At 36.6% G+C, this 23,444-nt stretch overlaps 1 protein-coding gene across 2 annotated transcripts in view; it reads left to right on the plus strand.

Annotated features, from left to right (window-relative positions):
- Nucleotides 1-23,444, plus strand: part of mdga2a (MAM domain containing glycosylphosphatidylinositol anchor 2a) — a 115,101-nt gene that overhangs the window by 35,130 nt on the left and 56,527 nt on the right. For both annotated transcript variants that reach the window (XM_043263709.1, XM_043263710.1), the window contains exons 3-6: nucleotides 7,621-7,795; nucleotides 11,887-12,083; nucleotides 14,362-14,494; nucleotides 16,109-16,378. In XM_043263709.1, coding sequence (XP_043119644.1) covers nucleotides 7,621-7,795; nucleotides 11,887-12,083; nucleotides 14,362-14,494; nucleotides 16,109-16,378 — 775 coding nt within the window. The remainder of the gene's footprint in view (nucleotides 1-7,620; nucleotides 7,796-11,886; nucleotides 12,084-14,361; nucleotides 14,495-16,108; nucleotides 16,379-23,444) is intronic.

Genomic DNA, 23,444 nt, shown 5'->3' on the forward strand with positions numbered 1-23,444 from the left:
TGCCTTATCACTGTTGCTGTTAAGTGCTAAGTGCATCTCTCCTCAGGCGGTTTGCATGCACAATGGAGTGGCTGGAAATCCAAGCCAGTGGAGGAAGCTGCTGCCCCATGTGTGCTGGACCTGGAGGGGAGCAAGAAGGTGTATAATACCTGTAGAAATCCATCCGTCAACACTCCCATATATCTTAATGCTGTAGGACTCCCTGGAAGTATGCAATTTGAAAACTGCCAAATTTGCTAGCAGGTTTTCTCGTCTAGCCGATCGAGCCGATAATCTGAGCCATAAATGCCGTATAAAATATTTAATGCTGCCAAAACAAAATTGGGAACTGGTACTTAAAGTAACTGTAATGAAATGTTAGTGATATACGCTGCGCTACAAACTCTGCATCTGTGTCCCAATATCCATACTAACCATCCTACATTCGGTGTGATAGTTGTCATTTTCAACACTGTTCAGGACAGGTAGGGAAGGCTGCCTTTGTTGCAGAAGTATTTTTCCTATTTAAATTTTCAAAACGAGATGTCTTTGTTTCAGAGATATGAGCCGTAAACCAAACCAACCATATATAAAGTCGTACATAAAAATACAAATATTACAAAAGGTTCAAGAGGTTATTGATGATCCAAAAGAAAAATCAATGCATTCAGAGCCAGGGGTGTAAACTTTGAACAAAATGTATTTTGCCTAAATAACATATTTAGGCTTTTAAAGCAAAATGTTTCCTTCTGGAGCATCAGTGAGTGTTTGAACTTTTAGTAATAGTTGCATATAAGTTCATCAGTTGCTCTCAGTGTGAAAAGATCATACAGTCATTGTTGAAGAGAGTTTAAATACAGAAAGATGCTGCAAAACATTTGTGGGCCTAAAGGGTTTTTTTTTTTCTGAAGAACAAATTGCACTTTCAAAGGGATAGTTCACCCAAAAAAGTTACCCAATAATTTACTCACCCTCAAGCCATCCTTGGTGCATATGACTTTTTTCTTTCAGAGCTCTTTGTTTCAGAAATATAAGCCATGAACCAAACCAAAATGTTACATACACTTTGTATGCAGTATCTGTAAAATGTTATTTATTTGACTAAAATCTAAAATAATTGGAATCGTACAAAATGCGTGTTATTCTTTTAGTAAGATATTCCACATAAATAACATTTATACATAGTCCACAAGACAAAATAATAGTTGAATTTATAAAAATGACACCATTCAAAAGTTTAGATTCTTAAATCTGTGTTGTTACTTGAATGATCCACGGCTGTTTTTTTGGTTTATTTGTTCTGTGATTGTTGTTCATGAGTCCCTTGTTTGTACTGAGTAGTTAAACCGCCTGCTGTTCTTCAGAAAAATCATTTAGGTCCCACACATTAATTTTTTTTTACCAACATCTTTTGCATATTATAACCCTTTCCAACAAATGATGATTTTGAGATCCATCTTTTCCATGCTAAGAACAACTTAGGGACTTAGAAATAAAACTATTACAAAAAGATCATCACTGATGATTCAGAAGGAAAAAGAGCCAAGGGTGTGCCAGATATTAAAATTTTTTTCATTTGTTTTTTTTTTTTCATTTATCATTAGTTTTTCATTTAGTACTGCCCGCCTAGAAGTTACAGAAAATACTCACTGTACTGTTTCCCAGAAGAAAAAATTAAAATTTCAAAAAGTTTTTAATACATTGTGTTTCCATCTGGAGTGTCGTTGAACTTTTGAACTTTTCGTAACAGTTCATGCAGTCATTGTTGGAAAGGGTTCAAATATGCAAAGGATGCTTGAAAACGAAAGAATTTGTGAGACCTGAAGGATTTTTTTTAAAGAAGAGCTTACACTTTTAACTGTTAAGAACAAACAAGGGCTTCATCACAAACCAAACAAACACACGCACAAAATAAAAAGTTGTTTTTTTTGACAGTGTCATTTTTGGGTTAGAGATATTGACCAAAAGTTTTAAGAAAATAAATCTGCAATGTTTTCCCTTTTGATCTTCTGTACAAAACTTTTCATATATATCCACATTCACTCTACTGTTTAGGGTTGGTTTGTCTATTGTATGTCCGACATCAAACACAAAGTTCAATTTATGGATCATTTCATGCTATAAATTGTATGTTTGATAACATTCCTATATGTTATTCAGGCAGTTTGTTGTTTTAATTGTTTAAGCGAGCACGTGTTGAGCTGTGTTGGTGCATGCAGAGGGCATTTTTTTTGGCTGTGAAAACCCTAATGCATTTTGAATGTTCTGTGCTGCTTTTGCCTCCCAGTCTTCATTGTAAAAAGATAGGAAGATTTTTGCTGGCAGCCTCATTTTGAATAAATGAACTTGTGCCGCTTCTGATCTCATCTCCGGCTTTTGCTGACTCCTTTACCTTGAGTGTAAATAAGGAAAGATTTTTAATGAATTATCTACTCTTTTCCGCTTTAAGGCAGTTTTGCCATTTCTGCTTTTTAGAAGTTAATGACAGTAAACATGAAATATGACTATTTCCAGACCTATCCAAAGCAGAGGGTATCACATAATGCAGTAGGCTGTCAGAAAATGTGCTACAGGAACATTTATTATCTAAAATTACAAAGCGCGCTTGGTACCACCACAGCTTATTTCTAAACACAAAATCTAAAAGTTGTTCTGAAATGGACGACGTGCCAAAGAGCATTATGTGTAATCGTTAGGAACAGACAAACCTTTTTTTCATGTTTTATTATCCCAGTCAAAGCGTGTGTATACTGGTCCAAAGACTGACTGTTTAGCATGGTCTCTTTAGCCCCTGCTGTTTGATGCCGTAGCTACACCATCTGGACACATAAACGTCTTTCTCTGTTGACGTTCATTCAGAATTATATCCCAGCAGCATATTCTGCTAACTTGAGAGCTATTTTTATCATGGTTCTAGTTACATCACAGAATCGCTCCTGTCATCATGTTGAAATTTAAAGATGCCTTTGGGTTCTAATACACAGATAAACACTATACAAATAATGTTTTTTTTTTTTTTTTGTTTTGTTTTATGTTATTTCATATTAAAAAAAAATTTATTGAAAACATTGGAGATGGATTGTAGAGATTGAATATCTTTATTCAAAATAACCACATACAGTATGACAACATTGTCCTTAGTCTTGTACCGCAAATTGTGACCAAATATATTCACAGTGTGCCTTAATTACCACAGTTTTATTTATGGCTCTGTTCCAGAATCTTTGTCTTAGTCAAATTAACACCAGGGTCATCTTAGATAGATTTCTTACCATGCAGCAAAGCATATTAATTGGTAATTAGCATGAACTCTCAAAACATCCAAGGTTTCACCAAGTCTTTGTTTCAGTTCTGCCGTTACTGAACCATAGATCCCACAGACAGCGAGTGGGCCAGAGAAAGATACACCCAGGGCTGCTTTATGATAGACTGAGGGGGCTGAAGGCTATATATAGCACTCTTTATGGGCGCATTCTGTCTGCATTTGACACACTGGGCCCGTCGTCACAGAACTCCCATCAGTGTTCTGGCTCAGGCGCTCTGTGGCACTGATCCACTTAATGCTGGCAGGGGCAGAAATCTCAGACTTGACAAATTTATGAGGATGAGATGTTTGTAATACTTCAGAAATGAGTTCCTTTTATAGTTTTTTTATTGTAATAAACAAGGTGGAACATTACAGAATACTTATTACAAATATCAATGATGCCATCATTTACTCATACTTGTGCTATGGAGCACAAAATAAATATATATATATATATATATATATATATATATATATATATATATATATATATATATATATATGATGCCATTTTTAGCTGTTTTTGTCAGTAAAATCCATTTGGGTTTGATTTTATTGGCATATTGCAATATTTCATTTGGCATTTGTAATTCTTAAGTGATCAGTGATTTGATTTTAGAGTGAATATCCAATTAAAATAAAGTATTATTATCATACAAAGTAATTGTATTACTGTAATTGTATGAATTTCAATTTTTTGGGAGCTTGAAATTTCGGACCCTATTGGCTGTTTTTGACAAAAACTGTAAAATATCTTCTTATGTGTTCCACAGATGTTTAATGAATTAATTTGACTGTTAGTTAGGATTGGACAATGTCTGGTTGAGATACAACTATTTGAAAAATTGGAATCTGGAAGGTGAAAAAAATCTTAATATGCATATCACTAATCCTAAATAAAATTTTGATGTATTTACAGTAGTAGATTAACAATAGATTTTAATGGAACATGATCTCTACAAAAAAAAAAAAATGTGCTACTTAAAGACTGGTTTTGTGGTCCAGGGTCACATTTTTCAAAATATCTTCATTCGTGCTCTATAGAATGAAGTCATACAGGCTTAGAACAACATGAGAGTGAGTAAATGAGGACATAAATTGAATTTAGGTCTAAACTAGCTCTTTAGTGAAACCCTAGTTTCAAGAACTCTGATGTGAAAATTTCCCTTCCCTCCTTTGCTCGGAAACAATATTTCCCCAGTATTATATGGCTTGAGGTCTGGAGGGCTGTCATTTCCACTGTTTTATGACTATTTATGGAGGCACTTTGGTTGTGAAGGCAGTGGGCTGCCGTCAAATTGTTTTCACTTTCCACCCCCTACATATCGCTTGAGTCATGATCTCTACTAACACAGAAATAAATAATAAAACAGAAGTTTTTGATTTATGTGCTACTTTTTTATTCCACACAGTCCCAAAGTCTTGAATGCATACATTAAACGAAGGAAGTTAAAGTACAATAAGTCCTAAGGATTGGAGTGGGTCATCTTTTCTTACGCATTACACTGAATTGCTGTCACATAATGCACAAACGATTATTCAGTTCCACTTTCTCACCTCTGAAAGTAGGAATTCCTATTTGTGCGCTGTCAGCTATAGCCCACCTCAATGCATGCAGACATACAGGGCTAAGCACTTTTCTTTAGCTGCCTTATTTCCTGTTCGAGCTCGCAAAGAAAGCCAGCGTATCTAAGCCCTGCGAGTTCCAATACGCCGTTATTCCTAACCAACATCCAATACGTGTGTAAACAAATCTGCCCGCCCTCCATCCTCAGCAAAGCATGAAATGGATTTCATTCTGCCACTTCCAAAGGTTACGACTCTTTTGGGCTCCGAACCACCATTTCTAGCTTTTTTTTCCCCCTTTCTTTTCTTCATAGATCTTCGTGAGAAGAAAACCAAGGCCTAGGAGAAAGCAGCGCTTGGTCTTTTCAAATTGCGAAGCTGAAAATGCTTTCAATTAGTAGGAGAGGGGCTAATAGTTGGGGTGAGGAAGAAGTTGCTGCTTGCAAGGGGAAGGCGGAGCTTTGATCTTTGTAGCTGGGCTCAAGCTGAGTTGCTCCCGCCTCTGAGGTTCTTGAGCAGCAGGGATGATAAAGGGGGGTTCTGTTGTAATGTAGGTCATCTACACAGTAAGTCTCACTCAGGACTCGGTAAGGCCAAGCCAGGCCTGAATGGGCAATTTGCTCCACTTGTCTGGCTGGTTGGCAGACAAGTACACAGAGGGAGCTACAGAATCTCTCTCCCTCTCTCTATGCCCGGCTGAGCTTCGTGTGCAGCGTCTTTTCCCTCGTCTCTCCGTGCTTCCTTCTGACTTATACTGTATTTGTGTGTGTGCGTGTGCTGGTATTAAAAAGTGAATTGCTTATTTGGGATGCACATTATATGTTTGTTTACCATGAAAAGTGTTTGTTTGCCATATCAAATTTTAATGAGGCAATTAAGTAAGGCAATAATAGTTCGGGGTCATGTTGTTCTAAAAAGTGGTATTTATACAGTATGTTAAACGTAGTCACTGTTTTGATAAATAGACTGTGGTCCTCCCCAGGCTGTAAAAAGATTACCCCTTCGAGGAGCGTGTGCAATTTCAACATTTACAGGTGGTTGTCAGTGATTTAATTGCTGTCCGAATCAAAAATCTCTGTGGTTTTCTTTCACGTCTCGGGAGAAAATGCTGTGCTGAATTTCATGCTGTTTGCAGTCGGGGCTCCAGATTTGTGTGCAAATTTAATTCTATTTTAGATCGAACGGTTTGCAAGAGTGAATCGATAGAAAAATAGTTTTGAAAATCATTTTTAGACCACCTCTCTGAACTCCTGTGGCTGAACTCTTTGATGCTGCGTGTTGTGAAAAGCATTTGCTTTTTTGATAATGGAGACTAGAATCAGAGAAGTGTACCGATTTAAAAAAAAAAAAAAATAGGTCACCACCCCATTACCGTGACTAAGATAAAATGTGTAAACTGTTAAAACGGACCATTATTATGTGGAGCGACTAAAAAAAAGAGGCAAATCATGTAAACTTGCAAAATTAGGCATTAATATGACATTATTTTCATCTAAAGATCTGCATATATGTGGAGTGGCTAAAAATAAGTTAGAGGCAGACTGTAGTATATACATGTTATTTTGTGGACTAAGAAAAAACTAAATTTAGAGGCAAATCTTGTAGACCATTTAAAAAAACTTCCAGGCTGTCAAATCACAGAAGACCTCCATCCTCTGTGAATTAATTGCCATCCAAATTCATGACATGCAGATTTTGTTTTACAGACATCCTGCTGAGAAATAATTACCATCCAAATAGAGCTTATGCCATGTATTGATCTGGAGATCCGATTTGTTGTAGAGTATTTGCTCATTTCCAAGTCAAAACCTTTATGTAAACAGTAGCATCACGATTAAAAAGTCACTGAAACAATTTCGATAGCACATTTAGTTGCTATTTTTCAATATTAGACTCATTACACAGTGGTGTGGCAAAACTTCAGACATGAACTGGAAGGGTTTTTTTGTATTTAATGCAACACTACCTCAAGCGATTTCATATACCATTAGGGAGAAAATATGCCACGGCAAAGCATATCTTGTTGTTCTTAAGTACGGAAGTAAAAAGAATAGTTAGTGCTTTGATATTAGTGTTCTTTCTGCTAACGAAAATTAAAACTTTTAAATATTGTTTTAAATAAATCTATAATAAAATGTAAATATGGGATGAAAAACTTAAAAAAAGAAAAGTATAAACTTGTCGACTGACTGAATAAATGTTTCATTTGAGTCTACTGTACAAGAAAAGTGTAAAAAGCTAAATTACTGAAATTGAATTAAAATATTGATTCAATAAAATGAATAAATACTTTAACAGTAAATTATACTAAAATAGCATGGTTATCATGGTGACTTAAACTCAACAACATGATCATAATTTTGTCTTTTTTTGTAACATGCTATCAGTATTTATCATGTTTGAGTGACTATGAGCCAATGTGCTTCACCAGAGACAGATACAGAGGAGGAGAGAAATGAATGGGAAAATGGCCACATTTATTATTGCATCTGTAAGAATAAAGGTCCCGCCTTTCAGTTAAAACAGCCAGTCTTTTAAAATGAGACATTGTCTATTTTTACTCTAGAGAATGCAATTATGCACAAGCACCAGCCTGAAAATACAGCTATTATAATAATTTGAGATGCAAAATCTATGCTACCACAGTTGTCATATTTCATACGTTACTGAAACAACGTTTTCATTGTTTATCTCAATTCTTGTGCTCTAAGGATCCAGTAGACTGATGTGATTTATTTATTTTTTGCTCTCTCCTTGTCCCGTGTCAGATACGGTGGACCAAGACAGCAGGAAGTGCTACTGACCGCTTCCAGGACTCCAGCGTATTCAACGAGACACTGCGCATAACCCGCATCCAGAGGCACCAGGGCGGCCGCTATTACTGTAAGGCTGAGAACGGCCTCGGCACTCCTGCCATCAAATCCATCCGAGTGGACGTCTACTGTGAGTTAACAAGCTCGACCGCCTGTCGGCAAAAAAACCACACACTTGACACACACTCTTGCAAGTCAACGATAGCTTGGTATTAGCCTTTGCTGACTGTGCCTGCATCTCTCTTTTAGCTTTTAAAGCGTATACTCAACCTTGATTCAGCACTTCACTTAAATCCTCAGGTTACGAATCATAGATAATCAGCTGGAAAGACACACTTACACTCAGAAGTGTTTTGATGTAGTACCTTCTGGGTTCACAGTTGCTTTTATGCTGCAACCTCAATTTTATAAACCAACAAAGAAAAGCAAACTGAAACTTTTGATTGTAGCCTCGCTACAGCTGCTTTATTAAAATGATATATTTATCGTAAAAGATTTATATTATATCACTCGGCATAATGCTGATTATTCGGATTGTTAATCGAGTAGTCTTATTGTTTTTAATGCACAAGAACATTCATTTTTAAATTTGCATTTCCTTTTTTCGTGATTCTGAAAAAAATACAGTTAAAGAAACTGATTTTTTTAATCCTTTGCTTGTTAAGCTATTACGAGAGCCCATTATTCAAACCCATTTCTCTGAAAAAAATAAATAAATGTTAGGCACAGTAATCTAAATAATTTATCATGGCTGGATGACCTTCCAGCATTGTTTATAATGGGCCAGAACGTTTTCTAAGCGTTAATGCGTCTCTCGCTAGCTGCTTTATGCAGCTCGGAGAGAGACAGCAGCACAGATTCCGAGCACATTGTACATGCCTACTTTAGCACAATATCCACTAACAAAACAGGGTGTTATAGTGACTAAATCTTAGCCTCTTAAGGAGCTAGCCATTAGCCACAACCTTTGTGCCCTTCAGCAATGGATGTCCCTGAAATAAGTGTACTGTAAGTCACTTTGAATAAAAGCATCTGCTAAACAACTGCTTAGAAAATATTTTACCCACTTATGGTCTCATTTAATGATACAGACACAATAGCAAAACGTGTTAATGGCTGGGCAGTGACGAAAGGCAGTGCTCAAGAAACGAAATACTGCATTAGGACATTTACTGATAATATAAATTCAAATCCTTTAACGTTGTACCTACGAAGCACTTTCTGCATAGTATTACTTAGTTATGCCATCTGCAATAGCTAAAGCTTTTATTGCTAAATATGTGAAATTTAGCAATTAATTACTTTTTTTTTTTTTTTTATAAATGATCGTTTATTTAATTCATTTAAAATCACAGTAAATGCATTGATAATGTTACAAAATATTTATATTTCAGATAAATGCTGTTAATATTAAATGCTAACCTTTTTATTTATTGAAAAAAATCTATTAATTAAAAATGTTTTTAACACTGATAATGTTCCTTGACCACCAAGTCTACTTATTAGAATGATTTCTATAACACTGAGGATTGGAATAATGATTCTGAAAATGTACTTTGCCATTGCAGAAATTACATTTTTAAATATATTCAAACAGAAAAAAAACCACAATATTTTTGATCAAATACATACATCGTCTAAGCATAATAGATTTTTTTAAAAAACATCTATTCAGCTGTAAACTTAAAATATATCAAAGAATACATTGAGGTGTCTCATCATGCTAGTGATTTATGGAAGCTATTAACTATGCCTATGTTTCATTACCACTTTATGTTTGAAATGAATTACCTCTGATATGGTCGGACTTGCAATATCTGGCCTATAATGGAGCATGTGTTATTTCATGTATTTCTCGTCTAGCACATTCTTAGATCATCAAAAGCCAGACAGTCAGATTTTTTTTAATATGACTCATCGTAAGAGCATATCTCATCTAGGTCTCTTTCAAAGAGTTTTGCATTCACACATCATCATTTTAAGTCCATGAACACTTTTATTTTCTTGGAGATGCCACATGGCCTCATTATCGACTTAAAGGCACTTCTCGTTGAAGGTCTGGCAACCATAGACTTTGCTGAAATCAAATTCGAGCCTTTGAATAGGTGACGAAATACGTAAAATGAGAGGTTTAATGAATGAGTGAAATGAAAATGAGGATTACTCTTCAAAGAGACATCAGTGTCAGTAAGCTCGCTCCCGAATTTTTCCAAGTTTCAAAGGTTTACTCCTCTGCTATCGGAACCATCAAAAGCTATCACGACCTGTCAAAAAAGGAGTTGTGTGTTGCCTCTGTTCCCTACAGACACGGAGGAGCCATAGATGTTGTAAAGTGATTTACGGTAGCACAGAGAGATGAATAGGAGGAGCGATGGACGATGGCAGGCAGCATTGCCGTGGGGAGACAATGAGGAGCAAGTCATTACCCTTGAATTAGAGAACAGGCCTCAGCTTGTCATTTTTATTCCAGCTTCATGGTGGACTATTCGCTGGTGGGCACTCGCTTTTATCGATCAGAGGTATGCTACTCCTGATGCAGTGATCAAAGCCTAGACACATGTCATTGATAAAGAACAGCCAACACACTGCCGATAAACAACTGAGTGCTTCGATTTGGAGTGCCCGCCTTGTCTCTGAGTGTGGCAGCACTCACTAGTCATTAGTTTAAAGCACTCCAGATGGACAGTGGCGATATTGATTGCATTCAGGTTTATATTCGTCCAAAAGTGATCAACTTTAACCTTGGATCGTGAATAAATCAGCGGCAATTTTCTGTCGTCATTTACTCACCCAAACCCGTGTGACTTCCTGTCTGAAGAAAGTGCTGTCAGTCAAAGAGTTACTGAGCAGATTGATTAATGACTTCAAACAACAGAAGGAAAGATTTGAAAAGGATTGGTTTTATTTATAGCCGAGAGTCGAGGAAGGTTTGCGGTTGGAGGGCAGTGTGTAAAAGCACATGGCTTCTCGTTCAAGCACTCTATGATAATTATTGTGGCTCTTGAAAAAAATTACGGTTGTAAAAATACTCACGATTCAAGTGCCAAAATACAGCCGCCCGAGTGGTCCATCATTTTAGACATTATGTTTGCTGTTAACGCTTGTATGTTTGTGCACCCACTTACTGCCGTTTTCAAAGTGTGAAGATTTATAGATTTTTTTGAAACGGAACTCAAATAATAAACAAAAATTGTTTGATGCTACAGTATCGCAAGGCTGTGCTTTCATCAGAATCTGTTGCACAAATTTTATAAAAATAAAGAGATGAATGCTTTTTGAATCTCTAAAAATAAATACATTTCAGGTACTGAAACTATAACGTAACTATTACAGTATCTATTGTTGCAGGCTTATATTAAATTAGAAATTATTCTATCATTTAATGTGACTTATTTTTTTAATTATTTATACTATTAATAATTCAGATTTCTTCATAGTGCTGCAACTACTACTAAATATGTTTATGATATAGAATTCAACATACATGTTGTTGCTTGATAATGTACTGTTTATTACTGTTGTCTGTTATGTCTTAGATATTGCATGACCTCAGAACCTTGCTGTAAAGAGCTACCAGAATACATTTGATCTCAATAACATATATGCGTTTTAACTGGCGTTTAATGAGTTAGGTCGGTGTTAAATGAGTTAAAAATGTAGAAAGTAATTTATGTCTATCTTGGACAGTAATAAATAGGCTACTATATGAATTGCGCTCCAGTAAATTTCAATTCTTTTATGGGCTTCTTCTTAATTTAGGTCGTTTTTGGCTCATTAAGCAATTCGACAAATTATGCCTTCAATCTCTGAGCAGCTTGGAAGGAAACAGGGAAAAATCAGTTATATCACACTGTAATGTTGGAATTATTTCACGTATTAAGGTATATTTAGCAACAAATGAATGCTGGTAGAGGCACGCAACTCCTGTAACATTGTGATATATGCATTTGAATTCAGCTTATGACTTTTTTGAATTGGGGCATGAATATGAATGCGTGAAGTGGGGCATAAATAAACCTAAATATGGAAGTTGTTGTTTACCTGTAACCTAGTTTTCCATTTATTTACATTCTGTCATTTCCATACTTCTGTCCCACATGCCCGTGTATATTTTTTAAATATACCTAGCTAGGATTCTAGACGCTATTGCTGTGTACCGGTCTCATTTGCAATTTGAGCAATGTTAAATCAGTGCGACCGACCCATCCATTTACATTTCAGATTTAGATGACCCCATTGTGACGGTCCATCAGAGTATAGGAGAGGCAAAGGAGCAGTTCTACTACGAAAGGACAGTGTTCCTGCGGTGTGCTGCCAATTCAAACCCTCCGGTGCGGTACAGCTGGAGACGGGGGAGGGAGTTCCTGTCTCAAGGTTCGGACAAGGGTGTGGAGATCTATGAGCCGTTCTTTACACAGGTAAAAGCTCAGACGTACTGTATTCGAAGCAGCAATGTCAGTTTATAGCATATGTGTGCATGTACTCTACGATTTAACAGTTTCAGTTTACTAGATTTCATTTAAAACTGTTCATTTATTCTTTTAAGCAAGGATGCGTTAAGTAAATAAAAGTGACAGAACTGCACAATGTTTAAAAGGATTACTTTTTCATGCTGATATGTTGAACATTCTGTTCATTACAAACATATTCCACGTAATTTTAATCAGCATTTTTCAAAATTGCTAATTAGAACTATTTATTGAGCAGCATCGTGTGACACTGAAGACTGGAGTAATGGCTGCTGAAGATTCAAAACATTTCAAAATAGCGTAAAATAAAAAACAATATTGCTGTTTTTACATAAATAAATGCAATCTGAAAAGCATAAAACATCTTTTAAAAGCAAGAGTGTTAAGAGTGTTATAATGGTCAGCAACAGTTGAAGAGGTTATAATTTTACTTCACAGTGCCCCTATGACACTATATATTTGTTTTTGCTGAAAATGAAATTAAGTTTATAAATTAAATTACATTTCATTCAATTTATTCATAAGAAATACTTGTTAAATTCTGGTTAGATTAGTTATGTTTGAGGCCATTGTAAAATAACCGATATAATGTGCATCAGTACTGACATTTGACACTTTACCTTTTAAATGAGAGAATTTTAATCCCTGAGTTGCTTGAAAACATTTGATGAACTTAATTGCTCTTGCATGAAAGATGCTGCAGCTATCAGGAGAGAAAACGAGGGAGCATCAGTTTGACATTGTGAGTGTTATCTGGTCCAGGAGGACGCACATCATCTGACAGATAAAAAAAAAGGCTGCTTTCAAAACACAGCTTTGTCACATCCGATATGGCACAGTGATTGGCCCAGAGTGGATCCATCCTGGTAATTAGTCATAAGACACAGGGTATTTCAGGACCTGTTTCTCTCTTCTTATTCCCTACCGAGAATCAATCACGCAACATTAGTCTGTGCACTTAAAGGAGATTCTGCGTGTTATTTTCAATAGAGCCTTCTTTATCTTTCAGCCTCTTCAGAACTATGAATATGAAACTAATGCACTGCAGCTTTCTGTCAATGTCTCAGGTTAAAAAGCAGATCAAAAGCTAAGTATCTTCAGAAGATTTTGGTATCAAGCAGTGCCACTATTTTTAACTGATGGACTTTAAAATGCCTGTCTTCGTTGAAATTGACCTCATGTAAAGATGATACAAAAATAAGTTACTTATTATAAGTTAGAAGTGAGCCATTTATTCACATGATCAACTGGTTCTTAACTGGTTTGACTTCAAAATATAGCCTTACTTATTTTGCCATCCTAACCATGCACCGTTATATGGGTAGTTGTGTTTGATTATTTGTATTTAGCATTGTTGAGTAGATGCAGTATAAATCTGGAAAAACAATTTGGGCTTGCTAACCACCAATTAGAAACCAGTGCTGTATTGTAAAATGAAACTCTCAGGACTTTCAAATTGTGTAAGATTACTCCATAAAGCTCCAGTAGCCAGAGGGGATACAAGACCAAAATGAGCAAATTAGCAGAAGTCTTTTAAAGCACAAAAAACTCAGATAAAGTCAGATTAATTGGATATGGCTACTTTTTGTTCCCTCTCTCTCTTTTGGATGGCTTGTCGGATGTGTTCTGAATAGTGTTTTATGTATAGAGAAGATCAGATTTTGATTTATGAGCAATGATAGTATGTATCTGTTATATTTCATTTTATTTTAAAATATTAGGTGTAAAATATTTACATATGAAAGGATTACATATGAAAGCAAATACAATTAACTTTTAGGTCATTTAATATGATTAACTTATAAAACTAAAATATTAAACCTTAAGAACTTATTTTATTTTACTTTATTTCTTCTTTTCTTTTCTTTTCTTTTAAAATATTAGGTGTAGAAAAGTTAACATTACATACGAAATGAAATAAAGTAAAACAATTTTTAAGTGCACCATTACTGATCAAACTGATCATGTTGATCTTTTTACCACAGAAGTTTCTTAATGTTTAACATTTTAGCTTTAGTTGGTCATACTAAATGACATAAAAGTTTAATTTGTTTCATTTTGTATGTAATGCCTGACGAAATGAATTTTTTTTTTACACTTAATATTATTAATATTAAAAGTATTTAAATATAATTTTTGGTGCCTCCATGTCCAGTGTCAAATCTGTTTGCTAAAGCAAAACCTGCAGAGTTCCTGCTTCATACAATGTGATCTGCTTGGATTGCAGGGGGAGACAAAGATCCTGAAGCTGAAGAACCTGCGTCCTCAAGACTACGCTAACTACACGTGCACTGCCTCCGTCCGCAATGTCTGTGGCATCCTCGACAAGAGCGTGCTATTCCGGCTCACCAACAAAACCGGTGAGAGCGATACATGCCTCCTCATGCACAGCATTGTCTGTTATTTTAGTCTCCTTCTGCTATATTTGAGCCGTCCAACGAGTAAGAAACTACATGCGAGCAGCACCACAGAAGCAAATCTCAAAAGGAAGTGCCCTGAGGCTCTTGTCACCACAAGTGCTGTGTGGTCTGATAATCAGCGAGCTGTGAGTGCTGCATGTGTTATTGAGTATGTTACGCCTGTTACATTTAGAGGCCTGCTGCTACTTTTCTCCTCCTCCGTCGGTTGATGGCTGAAGAAACCGCCCCGGGCTGATGTTTTCACCACTGGCCTTGCAGTTAATTCAGTCCATGGCAAAACCATATTCTTAAGGAAATGGCCCTGCGGGTCCCTGTGCTCCTTATCTGTCTCGGTGGGCTTCACATGCTACTGCGGCGAAGACCTGACCTTTACGGAATCCATTAAAGAATGAACAGAGTCGGCAGACCTTTCCCTCCGGCCATCTCTGTTTCTCTATCTTCCTCTCTCAGTCCACCACCCCTCCCATCCCGCTCACTTTCTTGCACTATCGTTTTTTCTCACCTCTGTTCCGTCTCTCGGTGCATTTCTGGCAGCACATTGGCTGATGAGGATGATCACGGCACAATCCCAGGGACTAACTGATTGCTTTGCCGACTCGAAGGTCCTTACATCACAGCATGCCAAGTCTTGATTATATAGATTGGATATGGTTAACTATTTAATTGCAAGACCAAGTACATCACTTCCTTTAGGTAATAATTGTGAACACCACTTATAAACACCATTTATATAAATATAAACGCATTAGCGTAATAAGGTAAGCCACCATAATTAAGATCAAGCTGTGATGGAATGTGAACTTTGTCTATATTTGCTGTAATTACTCACTTGAAGTTGGTCACACACCTGGAATTGGTTGCAAACAAGCATTTAAACTATTTTGGTTCCTTGAAAATCGCATCACATCACAGAATTAACATTCATGAGGCAAGCTGTTGAGTTTTATTATGTGTCGTCTCCCTTAAACTTTTTTGATAGCTCCTACGCCCCTAGGTTTAAGGCATACGCCACCCAAAAATGTCAGTTTTCCTATCTTTCTTACTTCAGATGAACACGAACTGAGAATTTTAGAAAAATAATCCTTATATGTGAGTCTATAAAATGCAAGTGGACAGATTCCTCAAAGTTGACGCTTTAAAAACCGTGCACAGCAAACATAATGGTAATCCATGCAACCCCAGTTGAATCAATGTCCTCCCAAGCGAAATGATAGGAGTGTGAGAAAAATGCTAATATGCTAAACTTTTTAAATGATCTATTCTTGCCAGCTGTCATGCATGCGTTAACTTGATGTAAAGACGATGGTAATCCATATAACCCCAGTTGATGAATAAGTGTCTTCTGAAGCGAAACAATAGGTGTGTGCGAGGAAAATACTAAAATGTCAAACTTTTTGAACTGCAAGCCATCACTTCTAGCCAACTGTAATACGTGCATTCACTTGACATAAATGTCAAGCATCATGTAAGTGCAGCAGCAAGTGTCCTTTTAAAAAGGAAAATAGGTCTTTCACATAAAGATGATAAGAGTTACCCTGTCTGTTTTTGTCCTAGCCTCCCCGACTATTAAGCTGCTTGTGGAAGACCCTATTGTGGCCAATCCTGGACAGACAGTGGTCCTGGTGTGCATCATCTCTGGAGGCGAGCCCACCCCGACCCTGACGTGGGTTCGGAACAATGAAGAGCTTCCAAAGAAGAGCAATCTCAACAGCGAGACCCTCACAATACCTGCCATCAGCACAGAGGATGCTGGTGTTTACAGCTGTATAGCCAGTAACAACGTGGGTAATCCTGCGAAGAAATCCACTAACATTGTCGTCAGAGGTAAGAAGCCAGGCTTTTAGGCCTTGTTTGTGCTACTGTAGATGTAGATCATAATTTCTGTCCGTTTTTGTAAATTGTTTATTTGCAGATTATAGCACTGGCCATGCAGTGCACCCCACACCTGGTGGAAAGTGACAATACTGCCAAATGTTGTTTTGTCTGAGTTGGATATTGGAGAAGTGGCCCAGAGTGTAAAGCATGTGTATTAGTATCTTTGCATGAACAATTTAATTCTACATCTGGCTCGTGGCTTTTTTCAGATCCCATCCTCCTTCTTTTATTGTCCCTGTTCTCTTTGTATTTCAGTATGTTTGCAGTTAAATTAATGTACAATTTAGAACCAAAACAAATGGCCTCACTGTACTGGAGGCCAAAGAAAAATGAAATTTGTCAAGCCCACTTTTTTATTTATTTAAAGATTTATTGGAATTTGAATAGTTTGTGATGAATAATAGAACGAGATGAATTACATTTGGAAGCAAATGGAAATTTGTGTAAAATGTTTTCAACACAAATAAATATGAAACATGCTTCAATTGGTTTAGTTTTCCATGTAAAAAAAATAAAAACAGCTTTTTTTAAATTGATTACAAAATTAATTGTTATTTGAGCACAAACGCAGCATGTTCACAGCATTCACTGAAATAAAATTATTATATATATATATATATATATATATATATATATATATATATATATATATATATATATATAGTAGAAATAAATAGCAATATTTGTTCTTTTACAGTTTTGTAGATGCAGCCTTGGTTAGCATGAGAAACCTTTGAATGGTAGTGTTTATATAGGATGCTATGTACAAAAGGCTAATGGTGTATGTTAATATTTACACTGGGGTGTAAATAACATCTAATTTCCTTTACACTCAGTGTAAATTGCCTCCACCAATAAGTTTTGCAAGCCTCTCAAGTTTGCTGTCAGCATTTTCCTCTATACCCATTTCCATTTATCAGTGCATAATGAATTACTTAATGATTATCATGGAAGCAGAATGACAGTACATGGGGGTAATAAATATCTTGACAATGAATGCAGTGTGCAATTATGAATAATGACTGACAGTATGCATCGAGAAAGCAATCAAGTTGTGGTTTGAAGCTAATGTGAAAGGACAAAGATGATGCAACAGCTTAAGCTTTATTAGAAAATTATTTGTTGAAACTTTCTTGAAGGTTTCAAAGACTCTGCCTTGCTCGGAAATGTTTTATAAATAGGCACTTTTCCAGCCAGCATCATTACCTAGTGCAATGAATATCCATGACTTTCACGTATTACATCTAGCCAAAAGAACAGAGTGAAATGGAGAAAAGGATTTGCTTTTTCAGGCATCTCTGTGCATGTGGGATGCTCTCTGAAGAAGCTTTACTATCCCCGCTTGGAGCAGCTGTTGTAGCTTACTTCACAGTTACTCCTTCCCAAGGCTGATCCCCGGTGTGCACAAAAAGCTGTTTACACATCTGGAGGTCCAGGTTTTAATGTGAGTCCCTTACTGTCTGTCAACTCACCGGGTCTGGGGAGCGCAGTGAGATTACGCATTTCCATCGAGCCGGGTTTCTGTGTGTGAGACTGGAGGCTACAATGGGAGTCAGATGTCTTGCCAGTGAGGAGGATCATCTTGGTGAGGTAGACGGTAGAGGGGAAGAGGATCATACCAAAAAAAAAAAAAAAAAAAGAAAGAAATCTGCCATGTGAAACTCCCCAAGCTCTTTTCACAACAAAGAGCAATAGTTTGTGCTTAGTATCTTTACTGAGAACTTCGGTAACATCGGGGGGTTATTTTGGGCAGTCTAATTCTCAGAAACCTTTTTAAATCTATTTCTTACAGTTTGATTGAACTGATGAGCGTAGTTATTGTGGTGAATGGATTCTTACAGAATACTTCACAATCTCTTTTTTCTTACATAAAATTGTTAAGCTCAAATAAGTAATCATTCTCTGTTTATTTTCTTATGTTCTGTTGAATTAGTAATGTTATGAGCAAGATAATACTATCGGCTGGACATTATTGTAAATTATACAGCACTTAGTTCCAGTCCTTAAATTTGATTGGTTGAGCAGTATTCCCGGAGCACTGATATCGGTCACACACCCTGGGAGCTTTCACTTTTTCTATCACTCTGCTTGGTAAAATATTATACCAGTATGTGGTGTTAATTGACTAATGATTTGTGTCATTGTAATCATTTGTTCAACAGTTTCATTCAAAAATGTTGATTCTTTAATGAATAAAGTAATGGCTGTCTTTATCAATGAATAACTGAAGCACACATTTAACTGGAAAATTAAAATAGGAACGAACCAATAAGGAGTGAACCAATTAGTTCAAAAACGTTGATTCATTTGAATCAGTGAGTAAGACATTTAAAAACACAGATTCATTCAAGAACTGGAGGCATACAGTAAATATACTGCTGCTTTGTTGGCAAAGAAAAAGCAGGCACAGTAAATAGCAAATTTGTATTAAAATGTATGTTATTCAATATTAAAATTGTTTATTGAATTATTGTATAAAAGCATGATCATCCTTGCAATTGTGTTGTTGTTTGCTGTAAATTATCCTCTTAAACAATTTCCACATTAGAAAGCAGTTGTTTATTGCCTAACATTACCTTCCGAGACACTTTTTGCATTATTCATTCATTGTAATATTAAAATGCTATTATTTTAACATTCATTTCCATTATAAGATTTTGTTTACTCACACATACTGATTCTCTGGTGGCTCTGTTTTTGGTCCTGATTGCTTTTCTATAATCGCTGTTGCAGAAACAGACAATCCCGAGCCACTAAAGAGCCACTTTTTTTGGAGCATTAGACATGCAATTATTTTGTCTGACTGCTTTTTTTTTTCGAACCTAATGATCCAAAACCCTTATAACACTATTAGAGTATTTTGAATGTATTAATTGAGTCAAAATGAACTTCCCGCAATGCCGTTGACCTTGCTTTTGTTATTTTCTTGATGTATTTGCCACCTTCTGCTCATTTTCTGCTACATTACATGGACAACATGAACGTCGCAATATCATTGCCACAACTTTATGGCTCACTTGTGGCCAACACTGCATTTTCATTCTAGCCATGTTGGCCATTTCGTTTTTATATGCTTCTCTTATAGATGGAAACAACACTATTGGGCAGAAAATAGCAATGATAGGCCCATTCTGTAGCTCGATAGATAGAGGACGGTTTTATAATATAAGATTGTCAGAGGGGACGTTACGAGCATGAGCTGCGCAGCTTCTTTGCTGCACAGATGGCGGAATCTCATTTGTTGGGCAAAATAAGCAAGGGATTGGAGAGAAAACGATATTACATGGGAGGGTTTGGAAGTTGGGTAATCCCAACACACTCTGCTGGCTGCTTGTACAAAGCTCTATGATAGCAGCTGTACTGGTCATTTGAAATATGACCTTTTCTCCTGCAATGGGAAAAAGAGCATGTGTAGCCAGATGGGGCGGTGGTTGAGGTGAAGGGGTAGAGCTGTTTGCCCAATCACTGATCAGGGAGGAAGCTGCACACTTGAGGATTGATTAAGGTAGAATGGGTGGCTCTGTTTAACTTTGTTTTGTGAGGTGACAATGAAGTCGTGTGGTGAGTTGAGCAAATACACTCGAATATTAAGGCCCAAAATCTCCATTCTTTTGAATGGATTATTAATTATTAATTAATTAATTATTAATTTTGTGTATTATGTAAAACTTATCATGCACATAAAATGTTAAAACTGTAATTGTTAATTCACTGGCCATTGAGAACTCGGTACTGTAGCAAGGACTTATTTTTCATTGAAAGCGGTTCTGAAGTAATGTACTGAGAGACGATGGGAGAGCTGACATTATCCAACTTTGAAAAAAAACATAGCCTATATAATTGAAACACGTCTTAAGAGTCCAAAAGCATGCAGTAATAATTTCAGCAATGAAGCAAAAAAAATCCATGTGTGGGTTTTTGTTTTCTATTCATTGCACAAACAATCTACTCTTCTGAATATCAGAAGATGTGCGCAAGCACATTTTATACAGTAGCGCGGAGCAACATGGTGTTTTGCAATGATACAGTGATTCAGATGGACTCACTCCCTGCTCTATAATGTGTATAGCCTTTTATCCACCCAAATAGTATTCAAAAACTACTAATATCACATAGAATTTAAGGGGGCTAGTGCACATTGGGACATAGGTACTTGTTAAGTTTCTTACTGAATCAGCCGTTTTGAACAAATCTGTTTTTTTGCAATTCGACCACCCATTACTTAACGTCTGCATGAACCGGAAGTTTGCGACCGATTTTATTTCCATATTGTGATGTACTTCAGAGAGAAACAATATTAAATGATTACTGGATGTAGTTAAGTAGGCATTTTATTTAGAAATGAACACTGACGTTTGGAGGGAAGTGGTTAAGGATGTCATACTATACATGCCCAAGTCGTCAAACTGAGAAGGACCGTCATTTTAGAGGGGAGGAGCATTTTCAGATTTGAAGAATATGAAAGCAAACATTTTTTTTTTTGCACTGAATAAGTGTTCACCACAAAAATAGCAATGTGAGTTAACAAAGTAAATATAGTTCATTTTGATTTCACGTGGACTTTAAAGTGTCTGTGTTACACTGTAATAATATATTGAAGTGCTGAGTGATATTAATTAACTACATGTACTTTATATGTTTAGGGTTAGGATTAGGGTTTGTCTTAGGGTTACTTGAATGTAATTATGCATAATTAATTCTTATTATAATAGTAAGTACTGTACGTGTAACATGTGTAACACGAACACCTTAGCCCGCATGTCCACCAAAGCATTTATCCACCAGCTTTATTTCAGTTGTTCTCAATGGAAGTGCCACATTTTTTAAAACAGCAGTAGCAAGCCAAGTGCTGAGCGTCTTTTTTAAGCTGAGCATTCAGGAGGGGTTTTTGTTGAAGGAGAGTTGAAGAATACTCAACTTTGGATAAAATGCTGCGCTCATCACTGTCACTCGTGGAGAAGGGGCGGGACTACCAACTGTATTACAGCTGAACAACAATGGAGGAGTTAATATTGCTTGTCTCCGAGTATTTACTTCTTTACTAGATCAAATTGCCGGACTACCATAATACTGTTATGAAATGTAATGTTTGGAGAAACATTTCATTTGAGATGCGTCTGCCATTACTTTAGCGGATATTCTGTATCATAGCAACCTCAGTGTCTCAAAGCAAAAAAAAATGCTTCTCTCTCAAGCACTCACAGGCGAGAATTACAAAAACATATATATAAAGATACAAATGATATATGAATATGTTGTAAATGCAGGATAACAAACTGTGTAGCATGACCAGCGAAGTCGGATTCTCAAGCCAATGACTACATAAGCAAGTTTTTGTTTGTAGTAAATTATTAAAATTGTAAAAAAAAAAAAGGAAATTCCTAAAATATCATACCTCATTTTTGTTCAAAGGCATTTTACATGTATTATTGAAATGATCTTTGCATTTGGAAAGAGATTTGCTTTTATATTTTCCAAATACAAGTTTCTCACTTTCAAGAGAATTTCTAATGGAACCATTAAGGAATCATTAAGAGGAATCCAAATCATTAAATTCCTAATGATTCCTCTCCCTATTTATGGTGCCTTTGAAGCCTGATTGTAATTGCATGAAAATCTTCTGCATTCCACTGAAGAAAGTCAGTCATACAGGTTTGTTAACTAAATCGTGACAGAATTTTTAGCTTTGGTTTAGTGCCCTTTATAATGTTGCTCAGCTCCTGATCGAAACAAACACAGGGCAGGGATGACTTAGGGGCAGATTGGCCTGACGGTAGCCGTAATGGGACGTCATTCAGCAGGACCCAGGTGGGAGTGACCAGATAGCCATCCCTGAGTAAGGCCTTTTCTGACAGCTCTGTTCCACCACCCGCTGTCAGCATCATCAATAAAACACACCCCACCCTTCCCCAGTTATCACTCAAATATTGAGCCTTGTCAGTACCAGCGCAGAGCTTCTTCAGCAGATTATGCCAAACGTTGCAGGGCCTGCTCTGCAGATAACTGCAAAATAACCCAACTCGTTCTTTATAAGATATTTATTAGCTGGAGGGGGGAGTTGGGAGGAGCGCAGATGGAAGGAAGGGTATTGCTGAGCCTGCACACTGCCATAGAAACTCATCTTTTTATTTATTTACAGAGGAGATATCATCTCCCGCTTGGGCCACTTTCTACCAAGCAATCAAAACAGGCATGCAAAGATCGGTCCTGCCACCCCCCTTCTCCTGGCCGTCGAAATTGGTCTTATTTCTGATATGTAAATCTCGTTCTACCAGAATGGCTTTGATGGTCTTTCACATCAACTGTTTTCTCAGCAGAATCGTTGCACACGTGGTGTTGTCTGTAGCACAGGAATGCATCAGGGTTGTGAATGCTAGGGCACATTGGTGAGATTCCATTGGGTATAATGACTGAAATTCTCGGCCTGTAAAGCTGCTTTCAAATTAGCGGGGCCTGCCATGATCCTCTCGTACATTGTAGTACTTGACTTATTCCACTGCTAAATAACAAAATGGATAATAGAGAATTCGGTTGCTTTTGATGAGGCAGTGAATATTAGCAGACCTGCTGCAGTGGTGATTTACTACAGCTAATAACAGATTTGTATTCAAGCATTTCTTCCCCTGTAATGGGAGGACTCGCATCTTGTTGGTAGGGCTTTATTGTGATTGTATTTCAGCCCGGGAATGTAATATGATGGGATTCGTTCTCTGATACTTGTTTTTATATATTTTTTGTATTATTGTATATGTTTACACTTGTTTTGCGTGCACAGAAAAGATTTTCATGCTAAATTCCCTCCGGAACAGATGCATATGTGCATAAATTTGTCCTGACCCTCATTCTCATGTTGATGAATACACATTATTTTACTGTTTGTTTTTTTTCAGGGACCACATGCCAGCTGTTACTAATTAGAGTAATACACAGTCAAATATTATTGTATTATATTATATTGCATATATATATAGAGAGAGAGAAATTCTGTAAACTGCAAATATATATATATATATAT

Source organism: Puntigrus tetrazona, chromosome 17 (assembly GCF_018831695.1).
Source record: "Puntigrus tetrazona isolate hp1 chromosome 17, ASM1883169v1, whole genome shotgun sequence".
Lineage (NCBI taxonomy): Eukaryota > Metazoa > Chordata > Actinopteri > Cypriniformes > Cyprinidae > Puntigrus > Puntigrus tetrazona.